Consider the following 15,491-nt stretch of genomic DNA (forward strand, 5'->3'; position numbering starts at 1 on the left):
TCATTAAGTGTATAAGTCCTGCCCTGATTTGCCTTTCCAAAGTGCAGCATTTATCTAAATTAAACTCCATCTGCCACTCCTCGGTCCATCGCCCTATCTGATCCAGATCCCATTGTACTCTGAGGTAACCTTCTTTGCTGTCCTCTACAGCTCCAATTTTGGTGTCATCTGCAAACTTGCTAACTATACCTCCTATGTTCACATCCAAATCATTTATCTAAATGGAGACCCAGCACTGATCCTTGTGGCACTCCACTGGTCACAGGCCTCCAACCCTCCACCACTACCCTCTATCTTCTACCTTTGAACCAGTTCTGTATCCAAATGGCTAGTTCTCCATGTATTCCATGCTACCATGAGGAACCTTGTCGAATGCCTTACTCAAGTCCATATAGATCACATCTCTTGCTCTGTCCTCATCAATCCTCTTTGGTACTTCTTCAAAAAAAAACTCAATCAAGTTAGGGAGACATGATTTCCCGTGCACAAAGCCATGTTGACTTGTCCTAATCAGTTCTTGCCTTTCCAAATACCTGTAAACCCTGTCCCTCCGGATTCCCTCCAACAACTTGCTCACCACCGATGTCAGACTGGAGGAGAAAGTGAGGTCTGCAGATGCTGGAGATCAGAGCTGAAAATGTGTTGCTAGAAAAGCGCAGCAGGTCAGGCAGCATCCAGGGAACAGGAGAATCGACGTTTCAGGCATAAGCCCTTCTTTCCTGAAGAAGGGCTTATGCCCGAAACGCGATTCTCCTGTTCCCTGGATGCTGCCTGACCTGCTGCGCTTTTCCAGCAACACATTTTCAGCACCGATGTCAGGCTCACTGGTCTATAGTTCCCTGGCTTGTCCTTGCTACCTTTTTTAAAACAGTGGCATCACGTTAGCCAACCTCCAGTCTTCCAGCATCTCAGCTGTGACTATCGATGATACAAATATCTCAGCAAGGGACCCAGCAATCACTTCCCTCGTTTCCCACAGAATTCTAGGGGACACCTGATCAGGTCCTGGGGAGTTATCCACTTTTATGTGTTTCAAGACATCCAGCACTTCCTCTTCTGTATATGGATATTTTTTTCAAGATGTCACCATCTATTTCTCGACATTCTCTATCTTCCATGTCCTTCTCCATAGTAAACACTGATGCAAAATACTCTTTTAGTATCTCTCCCATGTCCTGCGGTTCCACAGATAGGCCACCTTCCTGATCTTTGAAGTCCCCTATTCTCTCCCTAGGTACCCTTTTGTCATTAATGTATTTATAAAGTCCCTTAGGATTCTCCTTAACCCTATTTGCCAAAGCTATCTCATGTCCCCTTTTTGCTCTCCTGATTTCCCTCAAGTATATTCCTACTGCCTTTATACTCTTCTAAGAATTCACTCGATCTATCTTGTCTATACCTGACATTGGCTTCCTTCTTTTTCTTCACCAAATCTCAATTTATCTGGTCATCTAGCATTCCCTACACCAAACAGCCTTGCCTTTCACTCTCACAGAAATACACTGTCTCTGGACTCTCAATCTCATTTTAGAAGGCCATTTTCCAGCAGTCACTTTACCTGCGAACATCTGCAACCGATCAGCTTTCGAAAGTTCTTGCCTTATATTGTCAAAGTTGGCGTTCCTCCAGTTTAGAACTTCAACTTTTAGATCAGGTCTATCCTTTTCCATCACTATTTTAAAACTAATAGAATTTTGATCAGTGGCCCCAAAGTGCTCCCCCACTAACACCTCAGTCACTTGCCCTGCCTTATTTCTCAAGCATAGGTCAAGTTTTGCACCTTCTCTAGTAGGTTCATCTGCTAGAGACCCATTTAACAAGGACTCCAGTAAGTGGTCATCCAATGTTTCATGACCAACTAATGACCACCAACTTTTACCAGCCAACAGAGAGTAACATTGGATGGGACTTACAATGAGGGTGGGACCCAAACTCTTCCCATTCTTGTGAATCTGGGTGTGTGTACACCATTGACTGTATAACTGTTGATTTTGCTGCTCGTTGGATGCTGCCTGAATTGCTGTGCTCTTCCAGCACCACTGATCAAGAATCTGGTTTCCAGCATCTGCAGTTATTGTTTTTACCCCAACTGTTGATTTAAGTCAGCTCTCAGTTGGTGAAACTCCCCACTGGGAGTTTAGAAGGGAAAACTTTTCAAATCCAATGTTTCCAGGGTGATGGGGGCTGTTGCAGGGAGGTCAGATAGCTTTTACTCACATGGTCATCCAGGTTCCAGGTTTCAGTCTGATCACTGCTGGTTCCACTGATATTACTTCCTGTACGCCTGCAAATAAACACAAGTCAAGAGATCTAAACACAGGAATGCCAGCATTTATACTCCGGGCTAAGCATAACATATTAGTTCTTGGCACGTGGCTGATGCTGGAAAGGCAACATTTACCATATATCTCTACTTGCTTGGGGGGGGGGGGGGGGGGGGGGGGGGGGGCGCTACACAGAGAGACTGAAGTTATGCATAAACCAGAGAGGCTAGGAATGGGAGGATCCCTTCCCTGATCAACTGAGTTCAAGAGCTGCTTCAGGAGTTTAAGTGCCCAAAGTCAAAGGTGACATTCAAGAGAGGTATTAAAGAAGCACTGTGGTGTTGTAGTTGCCATCTTTCAAGAGTAACATTAAGCCAAAGCCCCTCCTTGGTGCAGACCATGTGGCACTATTTCAACACCTAAACAGTATCAGATTGTTGATTGTGGGATCTTACTGTGCCCAAATTGGCTGCTGCATTTCCTGCATTATAATAGTACTGACTCCAAGAGTACTGCATTAGCTGTAAAGAACTTTGGTAAAATCTGGAATATGAAAGATACTAATCTAAATGCAAGGTTTGCTTTTCTGAGGAAACGTAGCAAGCATGCTCCTGAAAGGTGAGTTAATCCTTGCAGTGCTTCGGTGACCTGAATGAAAACACACCAATAGATTCAATCACAGAACTAAGCTACTCAAGTGACCAAGATATTGTCTAAGAATGTTTTGGTCCATACATCTGAAACATTCGGAAGCTCTGTTTTGATCTCAGCTGCTGTTGCTAGCCCAACCGGCTCTGGGTTTAGAATGAAAGCAATCAGGATTTCTGCTCCTAATCATGCAAAATGGCTTGGTTTGATTTCAGTGCAGTGATGGCTTTAGTTGTGATGCCCGCCAGGACTAAATAGCCTGTAAACACTCACTAAAGTTCACTCACAAAAATGATCATTCAGGATGTGATCCCCATCAAGTATTGACTTTCTTGGCACAACAGAATCTGCAGCGCAGCAGAGAAACTTGTTGTGAACTGGATGGTTTGCTCACGTGTCAGTTTGATGTCACTGTGGGGCCTCAAGCCTGAGTGTAAAGTTGAGAACTTGCACAAAGTATTGGGAGTGCATTAACGTGTAGATATGACAACTGAAGATCTGTAGACAGGTTGAGGGAATGAACTTTGCATTAAAGAAATTTGTTCATCTTCAAATGTGTATGTTTATGGATAAGTTTCTAAATGTTTGCACGGTGCATGCGTTCCTATCTGCATGTACAGCCTTGACAGTGCAGTGTTTCATTCACATCGACCAGCTCTCTCCATTCCATCAATTCCCCAAAATGATCACTTGCCTGTGCTTTGTGGGATCGGTGGTTACTGTAATAAATTCTGGTGCATTCTCCATGGCATCGAAATATTCAGTCTCCTCATCTTCATCACTAGTTTCCCCTTTCACGTGACGCACTCTCGCTGCATTTAAATGCACATACATTAGAAAACAGTGGAAAATGCACACACTGCAATTTTCCTTGATAACCATGTGCTGATTAAAGTCAGTGGTGGGAACCAAATACCTTATTAACTCTGTCCACACTGCATCAATTGCTACACATGTTACAAGGAACACGGAGATGCTCCTATATAACCTCAGCCTCTGCAAATATTTCCTCTATGGAATGTCAAATCAAAATGTACTGATACCCTGGTGGGATTCTCCTCACCACAAGGTGGAAACCCCAGGGAATGAGGGAGAGTGCCTCTTTTCAACTAAACCTCCAAGGTTCAACCAACAGTTTCTTTACTAAACTATCATTGCAACTTTGGTAAAATAATGTGGAGGGATTTCCCACAGGTGTAACAACACTTTGATAGAAAGGTAAGCAGAGATTCTTTAAAAACAGCAAACGGGTCTGGAAGGTCAACTCAACAACATTCCGCATCTCAGACTGGCTAGCAAGGTTATAGATACAGAACTGGCTCAAAGTTAGAGGGTGGTCAAAAGTTGCTTTTCAGACTGGAGGTCTGTGACCTGTGGTGTACCACAAGGACCGGTGCTGAGTCCACTGCTTCTTGTCATTGATATAAATGAATTGGATGTGAACATAGGAAGTACGGTTAGTAATTTTGCAGATGACACCAAAATTGGTGGTGTAGTGGACAGCCAAGAAGGTTACCTCAGAGTACAACAGGACCTTGATCAGATGGGCCAGTGGGTCAAAGAGTGGCAAATAGAGTTTAATTTCTATAAATGTGAGGTGCTGCATTTAGGAAAGGCAAATCAGGACTGGACTTATACACTTAATGGTAAGGTCCTAGAAAGTGTTGCTGAACAAAGAGACCTTGGAGTGCAGGTTCATAGCTCCTTTAAAATGGAGTTGCAAATAGACAGGATAGTGAAGGCAGCGTTTGGTATACTTTCCTTTATTGGTCAGAGCATCGAGTTTAGGAGTTGGGAGGTCATGTTGTGGCTGTACAGGACATTGGTTAGGCCACTTTTGGAATACTACATTCAATTCTGGTCCCCCTGTAATAGGAAGGATGTTGTGAAATTTGAAAGGGTTCAGAAAAGATTTAAAGGATGTTGCCAGGGTTAGGGGATTTGAGCTATAGAGAGAGGTTAAATAGGTTGGGACTATTTTCCCTGGAATATCGGAGGCGGAGGGTTGATCTTGTAGCAGTTTACAAAATCATGAGGGCATAGATAGGGTGAACAGTCAAGGTTTCTTCCCCAGGTTAGCAGAGTCCAAAACTAGAGGACACAGGTTTAAGATGAGAAGGGAAAGATTTAAAAGGGACCCTAAGGGGTAACATTTTCATGCAGAGGGTGGTGCGTGAATGGAATGAGCTGCTAGAGGAAGTGGTGGAGGCTGGTACAATTACAACATTTCAAAGGCATCTGGATGAATAGGAATGGTTTAGAAGGATATGGGCCAAATATTGGCAAATGGGACTAGATGAATTTAGGATATTTGGTTGGTATGGACAAGTTGGACTGAAGGGTCTGTTTCCATGCTATGACTATCAAAGTGAGACATAGACTGCAGATCTCTAATTGTATTGCAATTAAACGTACTGTGATTGAGTAAGCACCTCTAATGCTTCCTTCATAACATATCCATCTCCCGTTGTTCATCCTCACTGCCTTTCCAAATGGAAATACCAACTTATTGCTGAGCTGTAAACAATGGCTTTCAGCTGGACTTGTGCACTGTTAATACACGAACACATCAGGAACAGAAAACATTTCTTATGTTCCAGCCCTATTTATGGATGAATATGTCAGAATAAGGAGTGACACTTCAATTAAAGTTTAGGGCAGATTGAATGTGAGGAGCAATATGTCAGATTGATTGGTGTAACAACTATCCATTCTGCCTGATGAAAAAGAGCTCCAAGTGACCAAACGGAGTTGTCACAAAACAAAAATCTCTGTATGGAATGAGTCACTTCCTGCAGTCCCGATAGGAATACGGTTCCCATCAATTATATACAACAGATGATTGCTAAAGTGGGTTATCTGGTCATTAACCCATTGCTATTTTTGGGAGATTGCTGTGTGAAAACTGGTTGCCATATTACAATTATTCAAATAGAAGTTCAATTTGTCAAACATAACTTGCCAGTGGCACATTAAACATTATTTTAGCACATTTTTAAAAACATAATAGTCAGATACATTAATAGTGATGGGGAAACAGATGCCTTCAAAATCCAAACAGGGCTAAGGCAGGATCTATGATAGCCCCCTTACTGTTTGCAGTCTTCTTGACAGTGGTTACTCATCGAAAAGATCAAATATCCTCTGGAGTCAGCATTAAAATCCACCTAGATAGAAAACTTCCTAAACTGAGCCACCTCTGTGCCAAACTGACACCATAGATAGACATGGTCTACAATGTGCAGATGATGAGCTAGTGTTGCTCACTCTGCTCCAGGGTTACAAAACACTCCCAATCTGTTCAATTCTGTAGACAAGAAATTTAGTCTGGCTTGGAATGTTGCCAAAACAAAACTTATATCAACCGCACCTGGTTAGCCAGATATTCTACCTCCCATTTATTCTGAGCACTGATTGATCGATCCCAGACGGTCAACTTACCAGTTCGGACTTTAAGAGTTTTTGAGGTGTACTGGCAGTGTCCCTACCTCAACCAGGAGGCCTGGGTTCAAGTCCCACCTGCTCCAGAGGTGTGTAATAATATCTCTGAACAGGTTGATTAGAAAATATCTCCAGGTTTGGACTTGTCCAGCCTAATGCGCCTGAAGATACATGGGTCAAGAATCAGTCTGTACAGCCATATGAAGATAAACAGAAACCCACAACCCTCCCTGAGCTGACATCCTCCTCAGTCGAAAGGACATCCACAGACAATATGTGGACATTCAACATTCAGGTAGACTCTCTCTTCATAACACCATTTTATAGAATGAAACTTGACCTTTCATGACAAGAAAACCCATCCCAAACAGATCAGTTGCTTGAAATATTACAATGATGTTGTGGTTCTGTTCGCTGAGCTGGGAATTTGTGTTGCAGACATTTCGTCCCCTGTCTAGGTGACATCCTCAGTGCTAGGGAGCCTCCTGTGAAGCGCTTCTGTGATGTTTCCTCTGGCATGTATAGTGGTTTGAATCTGCTGCTTCCAGTTGTCAGTTCCAGCTGTCCGTTGCAGTAACCCAATATACCGACCACTGCAACGGATAGCTGGAACTGACAACCGGAAGCGGCAGATTCAAATCACTATAAATGCCGGAGGAAACATCACAGAAGGGCTTCACCGGCGGTTCCCAAGCACTGAGGATGTCACCTAGACAGGGGATGAAACGTCTGCAACACAAATTCCCAGCTCGGCGAACAGAACCACAACAACGAGCACCCGAGCTACAAATCTTCTCACAAACTTTGAATATTACTATGATGACTATGATTCATATGATTCAGAGATATTTAACCCAATGAATTCAAATAGATTGATGCAGCCAATGGCGTCAGGACTTCTCCCAGGTCTAGGCCCTTTACAACAACCTTACTGTTAGAAAGAACGTGTGATGACTTGTGCTTACATAGTGGTTAATCAGAGGTAACTGATTTCCTCTAATCTGACCTAATGGTCATAGTCATAGCAATGCTCCATGGAGCCCTGGGCTCGACTGCTTGCTCTGCACTTCAGGAAGGCCCTTTTGTTCAGCATTTCTGATCCTTGCTCCATGATATAATCCCTACAGTGTGGAAGCAGGCCATTTGGCCCATTCAGTCCACACCAACCCTCCAAAGAGACCGACCCCCTACCCTATTACAGTATTCCTGATGGCTAGTCCAACTGACCTACATATCCCTGGACCCGATGGATAATTTAGCATGGTCAAGCCACCTATCCTGCACACCTTTGGACTGTGGGAGGAAACTGGATCACTTGGAGGAAACTCACACAGACAGAATGTGCAAATTCCACACAGACAGTTGCCCAAGGCTAGAATCGAACCTGGGTCCCTGCGCTATGAGACAGTGGTGCCAACCACTGAGCCTTCCCAGAGAAATCAATATAAAACACACCATAACTTATTACTGTCTGAAGAAGAAAAATAACCAGACCATTGTATAGCATCTTGTGGCAATGACATCAATCAATCATGGAGACAATTCAGCACATCCCTGCCATTAAAAATGATTAATTTAAGGCTATCTGAGGAACCCTTTGGTTTGTCCCCAAACAGGAAAGACATTTTGATTATTTAAGAATTGTGTTAGGGTGGGGCCATCCGATTTCCCCCACTCCCCATGTCTCCCCAGTTTGCTATTTTCAACATATTGGCAGCAATGCACTGGATCACACTGGTGGAGAATGGCCAAAGCCATTCTGTCCTTATCCAAATCCACTTTCCAATATGGACTAAGAAACTATCACTGCATTCTAATGTCAAGCAGATCTTAGTATGAGACTCATTTAAGGGTTAGCATCGTCTGGTTAGAGCATGGTGTTAATAACGTCAAGGTCGTGGGTTCAATCCCTGCACTGACCAAGTGTAGTGCTGAGGTGGGCCAGCCAGCGAAGTTTGCAGTGCTGTGTCAGGGTTGGCGATTGCTTTAAAGTGGCGGCACGGTGGCACAGTGGTTAGCACTGCTGCCTCACAGCGCCAGAGACCCGGGTTCAATTCCCACTTCAGGCGACTGTGTGTGGAGTTAGGGGAATGGGTCTGGGTGGATCGCGCTTCAGCGGGTCGGTGTGGACTTGTTGGGCTGAAGGGCCTGTTTCCACACTAAGTAATCTAATCTTCCGTAGTGTTCCAATGAGATTCCAGCTGGTTGATGTACTCCAATCATGAAGTAGTCCTTGAGCCCAGAACTGTCCTGTTGATATTGATATATTGCACTGCCAAATAACTCTAATTGGGATTGTTAAAAGGCTGGCAGGAACATGCAAACTAAAATCTCTCCTACAAGCTTACAGATTTGAAGAATGCTTTCTCCTGTAGCTATAAAAAAAAGGGGGAAAGGAAGTTTATATTGTGAGCATTTGTTGACTCCTCCAATGAACTGTGTAACTAGAGTCTGTATAGCTAACACAGCTGTGAATGTGATCACATCCATCAGACCAACATAAGAACTAAGAGCAGGAGAAGGCAATTCAGCCCTTCCGGCTTGCTCCAACAATTCAAAGCAATCACAGCTGATCTCATCTTGGGCTTCAACTCCACTTCTCTGCCTGCTCCTCGTAACTCTTCAACTAATTACTAATTAAAAATTACTTTCCTCCTCCTCAAATTTACTTAATGTCCCAGCATCCACCGCACTCTGGCTTAGCGACTTCCACAAATTCATGACCCTGAGAGAAGTAATTTCTCATCTCAGTTTTAAATGTGCTACTCCTTATCCTAAAAATTATGACCTCTCATTCTAGATTGCCCTACAAGCAGAAATATGTTTGTTTGTCACCCCCAAACCTTCTAAACATTAGGCAGAATAGGCCTAAACGGCTCAATCTCTCTTCATAAGACAAACTCATCTCTGAGGAAGAAGTGGGTACTGCAGATGCTGGAGATTAGAGTCAAGATTAGAGTAGTGCTGGAGAAGCACAGCCGGTCAGGCAGCATCCAAGGAGCAGGAAAATCGACGTCAGGAATAAGGACTTTTGCCGAAATATCGGTTCTTCCTGCTCTTCGGGTGCTGCCTGACCTGCTGTGCTTCTCCAGCACCACTCTAATCAAAACTCATCTCTGAAGTCAATCTAGTGAATCTCCTCTAAGCTGCCTGCAATACAACTATATCCCTCCTCAAGTGAGGCAACCAAGGCGGCACCAAATAAAAAGGTAGGATTAAGGAGAATGTCTACACAATCAAAAATGATGTGTATTTGAATTGGTAAACTCAAAACAATGAAAGGTTTTTCTGCCTGAAGTTTATTGTGTCTCCCTCAACAATTTACACTGTCTCTCTCCTCTCACACACACACACACACACACACAAACCATCTGGCAATTAGATATGCATTTATTCATCATCTCACATAGTGTGACAACTGATCATTAAACAAACATATTACACTCTCTTCAGGTAGCAGCATGATAATGAGAAGGATATAAGAACAAAGTATTATTAGGAGCAGTCCCTCTCTTCTGCTAGACCGTTCATGAACTCATGATTGATTAGCTTTAATCATTCAAGTTAAGGTAGATTAACTCTACTTTCCTGCCTTATCCCCTTTGCCTTTGTCAATTCATGTTCAAAAACCTACCAACAGTGTTCCAAGCACTTTATGACTAAAATTCCACTGCTATCCAAATATATAATTCCAAAAAAATTTGTAGAACAAATTTTCTTCAAGTTTCCTCAAAATATTTGAGTTTCAACAAGGTCACATTTCACTTTCTAAAGGGCAGAGAATGTTAATTGGAGCGATCAGAATCAAAGTAAACTCATTAGAGTGTGAATTTATATTTAGGATTTCTGCAGGACATTCAATTCCTATCCACGACTCACACCCTCTGTTGCCAGAGTTTCTGGTCATGCTTCAGGGCGGCACGGTGGCACAGTGGTTAGCACTGCTGCCTCACAGCGCCAGAGACCCGGGTTCAATTCCCACCTCAGACGGTGTGGAGTTTGCACGTTCTCCCTGTGTCTGCGTGGGTTTCCTCCGGGTGCTCCGGTTTCCTCCCACAGTCCAAAGATGTGCAGGCCAGGTGAATTGGCCATGCTAAATTGCCCATAGTGTTAGGTAAGGGGTAAATGTAGGGGTATGGGTGGGTTGCGCTTCCGTGGGGCGGTGTGGACTTGTTGGGCCGAAGGGCCTGTTTCCACTCTGTAATTAATCTATTCTAAAAATACTCATTATTGTGACTTGGAAGTCCAGTGCTCCTCCTTCAGAATTGACGATAGCTCGGGAAAGGCTGTATCGGGAAAAGGGGAAAAGGAATATGCGATACGTGGAGTCAGAGCTGAGGGGAAAAGAAAGGCAGTTAGGCAAAGAGATGGATAGTAGTAAGCCAGGGAGAGAGAAGAACTGCTAATGGTGACAATAAATAGGTGAAAACGAGTTGGTTGTGCTAAAAGCAGCACACGTTATGAAAAGGCCTGTGGTGTGGGAGTGGGTAAAGGACCTGGAAGATGGTGTTCAGGTTCTAAAGTTATTAAACTTGATATTCTGTCCTGAAGGCTGCAGAGTCCCCAGTGGAAAATGTGATTTTGTTCTTCCAGCCTGCACTCAGCCTCACTGGAGCACTGCAGCAAGCCCGAGACAAAGGGTGGCCAGAGAACATGGTGGTGTGTTTAAGTGACAGGTAACTAGCAACTCAGAGTCATTTTGAGGCCAGAACATAGCTGTTCCGCAAAGTGATCGACCAGCCTGTGTTTCATCTCTGCAGTGTAGAAAAGACCACACAGTGATCAGCAAATACAGTAGATTAGATTGAGTGAAATAGTTAAGATTATAATTCAGTAGACTAGATTTAGTTGAGCTTCAACTCAGCAGTAGATTAAATAACATTTCATGTGACAATATCTCATTCAACTTGCTGCATACATTCTTGAAAGCTCTGCTTCTGGATATATTACATAATAAGACAACCATGAAGGTAATTATGATTTTGTGCTACTGGGGACTGTGGAAATGAATATTGGCAGAGGTGTACAGGGGTGGCTGTACACCTCCATTTTATACCTTTTTAAAAATTTATTCATGGGATGAGGATGTCACTGGCAAGGCCAGCATTTATTGCCCAGCCCCGGGAGTAGTCAAGAGTCAACCACGATGTGGGCCTGGAATGAAGGGCTTATGCCAGAAATGTCGATTCTCTTGCTCTTCATGTGCTGCCTGACCTGTTGTGCTTTTCCAGCACCACACTCTTTGACTCTGATCTCCAGTATCTGCAGGCCTCACTTTCTCTTTAGATTCTTAATTCAAATTCTTCTTGTTTGAATTCAAATTCCACCATCTGCCACGACAGGATTCAAACTCAGGTCCCCAGAACATTACCTGGGCCTCTGGATAATACCACTAGGCCATCATCTCCCCAATACCCAGCACCCAATTCCAAAATTACCCCCATTGTGATAAAGGACAAATTGCTCCTGCATAGACTATGCAGGTATAACAAGCTCATAAATATTCTTTTCAATAATTAACATGTTAATTTATAAAACAAAGCTTTGATAATTTATACTATTTTGTAATATTTCAGTAAAATTTTAACTGAAATACATTGGCTGGTTTGTAACACTTTAATCAGATTTTGGATTGTGCATTTTTAATATGTATTAGACACTGTCTATGTAATGCTGGAGTTATTTTGCTGTCACAATCCAAAGCTTCTGCCTTCACTCTGAATGATGATGAGTCGCTCTGTATTCCAAACATGTACTGGCAGCCTCCTGGACGCATGATGTGAAATCAAATGTCTTGCAAGTCATTTAGAGCACAGTACTCCCAAAGGAGGGGAGGCTCTTCACCGTCCACCTTCAATCTTTATGCCAAGAAGGACATTTTCAGCTCATTGTTAAACACCAATGACAGAATTTGATTGCCTGCTTCAGCTGATCCATTCTCTTGCTCACAAGTCAAAACATATCCAATCATTTTCTAGAAAGCAGGATGCTGACACTGTGTAGCCCCCTTTTTCTTGCACAGATTCTTCAATAATAATAACTCTGATGATTGCTGCTCCATCTCTCTCTCTCCATTTTTATCTTTCTAGTATCATCTATAGTTTTTGGGAGCCATCTGCTTTTGCTTTTCATGTGTCCCCAACTCCAGCCCCAGTCTGTTTCAGGAGAGGTGAGGGCACATGTGATACAAATGCATCTCATCGCCAGATGTCTGTGCAGTGCAGAAAGTAGGGTTCCAATCTCTTCCTAACAGATTCCAGAGTCATGTAGGCCAATAATGGTCAGCCTGCCTCATTCTACTTTTCTGAACACAGGAACAGGGAGTAAGCCACTTGACTGTAGCCTCTTTCTGCTATTTAATTAGATTATAGCTGATCGATATCTCAACTTCATTTCGCACACTAAATAGAAACATAAGAGTTGGCATATATCATTCAGTCCATTGAATCTGCTTTTCCATTCAATTAGATTCTAGCTGATGATCCAGATCAATGCCTTTCTCCCCACATGCCTTTATACCATTAGTATTTAGAAATCTATCAATCTCTACTTTAAATATACTCAATGACTGAACTTTCACAATCCACTGTGGTACAGAATTTCAAATGTACCCAAATTGCTGGCTAAAAACAATACTCTTTATCATAATCCTAAGTGGCTTTCCCATATTGTTAAATTCCCATAAGTCCAAACGGACTGTGCCTAATCATGTTATTGTTATCCAGGTCTCTATCTTTTCATAACAGACCCTAGCATTTTCCTTATTGCTGACGCAAGGCCAACAGGTTTGCGATTCCCATTTTCTCTCTCCTTCCCTTCTTAAATTGTGGGGTGACATTAGCTACTTTCCAGTCAGCATACCATTCCATAATTTATACAATTTTGGAAGAATAAGCACCTGTGTATCTACTGGCTCCACAATTACTTCTCTTAACACTCTGGGATGTAGAGTATCAGATACCACAGACTTATCAGCCTTTAGTCCCATTAATTTCTTCAACCTTCTTGCTAATACTAAATGTCTTCAATTCCTCATCCCCCCCAATCCCTTGGATTTTTAATTCTGGAAGATTTCCTACACAAAAGTAATCCTTAATATACTATTCTACAAAACTATCCTTACCACACTCTAGAAACTCATCCACCACAGCATGAGTGGTCATTAGATTTATCCAGGCTATTTGCAGAATGAGGTGTCTCATGATTTTGAGTTACCAATTCGACATGATTCTCTAATCCCCCAGTTAATACCACACTGAAGTCCAGGAACTGAATATTTAAATATATTTGACATTTAGGAAGGAGGAGCTGAAGGAAAAGATGATATTAGTTCCAGTCCTGTTAAGATGTAACTCGTCCAATTTGTACAAGTCACACCAGTCCCAGAACAGATGCCAATGCCTCAAAAAACAAATGTCCTCCCACCTACAGCAATTCTCCAACCACATGTTCATTAGCATGTGGAATAGGGTGTAATCCTGAGATTACTGTACCTGAAGTCATGCTTTTTCATTTCCTTCCTAACTCCTTAAAATCTGCTTCCAACACCACATCCCCATTCCTACCTATGTCATTAGCACCAATGTGGGCAGTCCAACCTCCTACAGAAGGTTGCCATGCAGTTCCTTCTTGGGTTCCTTGATCCTGGGACCAGCAAGGCAACATACCATCCCGGAGTCATGCTTTCTGCCTCAGAATCACCTATCTGTGGAATCCCTTGCCAGTGTTACTCTCCCACTCATCTTCCTCCACTCCTGTACAGTTGAGGCGCCCAGATTAACTTGGTCTGGTTGCATTCCTTTGAGAAATCATTGCCCTTCACCACTATCCTAAGTGGAAAACTGCTTAGCAAGTAAGATACACTCAGGGGACCCCTGAATTGCCTGACTAGTTCTCTTAGACTACCAGCCAGTCACCCGTTCCTTCTCTGCCTGTACACTCCTAATCTACTATAGTTGTCTGCCTTACAAATGCTCAGCATGACTCCAGCTGCTGGCTGACTCAGTGTTCCCCAGCAGATGACCCTTCCCTGCAAATCCATTCAGTTGGACAAACGGCACACGTATGACTTCCCACATCCTGCAGGATATATATACCCCTTTGGCATCATGGTAGCCCACAAACCCACCAACATACTAAAACAGCAGCTAATGAACTTGAAAGACCCTATATAGACAACAAGCAAAACTAATATCTTTTACAAAACACCGTGCAAGAACTGTAACGAACACTACTTACAGAAAACTAGCCACCAGGATACATGAACATCAATTAGCCACAAAGTGACATGACCCTCTCTCACTAGTATCCTTACATACAGATAAGGAAGGACACCACTTTGACTGGGACAACACATCCATCCTAGGACAAGCCAAACATGGCATTTCAACTGGAACTCTAATCAACAAACACATTGAGTTAGACCCCATCTACCACCCCTGAGAAAAAGAATAGGAAATGACATCACCACAGGAAGTGACACTGACCCAAAGACACCCAAACATATAAATAGAAAGCAGGAATCATCAGCAGTGCTTCGCCCGGAGGCCCACTGAAGATGTTACCTAGTAGGGTGATGAAACGTCTGGAAATGAGCCTTCCAGCTCAGCGAGCAATCATACATCCAGAACCTCAACCTGAGCTACAAATCTTCTAAAAACACGCTACTCCCTGATAGTTTTTCAATACCTCCCTTAACATTTTCTTTAATCAGATTAAACATCTTCATTACAAACAATCCTTAATCTTCTATACTCAAGGAAATACATTCCTTGCCCATGAAATCTGCTCTTATAAATTAATGCATTTCACCCTGATATCATCCTGAACGTTAAACTGCAGACTCAGCTACTATATGATTTACTGGTATTTCAGTCAACATTTCAGACGTACGGGGTGCACATGTGTCATACGCAGGCAGACAGAGGGGGACAGGATGAACAGCAGAGCAACAGGCAAATAGTGTTCCACATCACCTAGGCAGCATTACTACACAGAATAGAATCTGTCCTTTTTGCAAGAAGTTAAACATAAAAGTTATTCATTTGTTGTCAAGATCTGTCATCAAGAAGTCAACTGGCAGTAATCCTATCAGGATTAGATACCATCAGAAATCATGGGGCTATTTCATTGCACTCA

General features: G+C 42.9%; 1 protein-coding gene across 6 annotated transcripts in view; it reads right to left on the reverse strand.

The window, feature by feature from the left end:
- Positions 1-15,491, reverse strand: part of LOC122562796 (oxysterol-binding protein 2-like) — a 343,122-nt gene that overhangs the window by 52,193 nt on the left and 275,438 nt on the right. For all 6 annotated transcript variants that reach the window (XM_088000163.1, XM_088000162.1, XM_043715996.2 and 3 more), the window contains 2 exons: positions 3,607-3,724; positions 2,218-2,284 (listed from right to left, as the gene is read on the reverse strand). In XM_088000163.1, the coding sequence (XP_087856289.1) occupies positions 2,218-2,284; positions 3,607-3,724 (185 nt within the window). The remainder of the gene's footprint in view (positions 1-2,217; positions 2,285-3,606; positions 3,725-15,491) is intronic.

Source organism: Chiloscyllium plagiosum, unplaced genomic scaffold (assembly GCF_037043375.1).
Source record: "Chiloscyllium plagiosum isolate Xiang-an unplaced genomic scaffold, Cpla_swu_hap1 HiC_scaffold_24, whole genome shotgun sequence".
NCBI lineage: Eukaryota > Metazoa > Chordata > Chondrichthyes > Orectolobiformes > Hemiscylliidae > Chiloscyllium > Chiloscyllium plagiosum.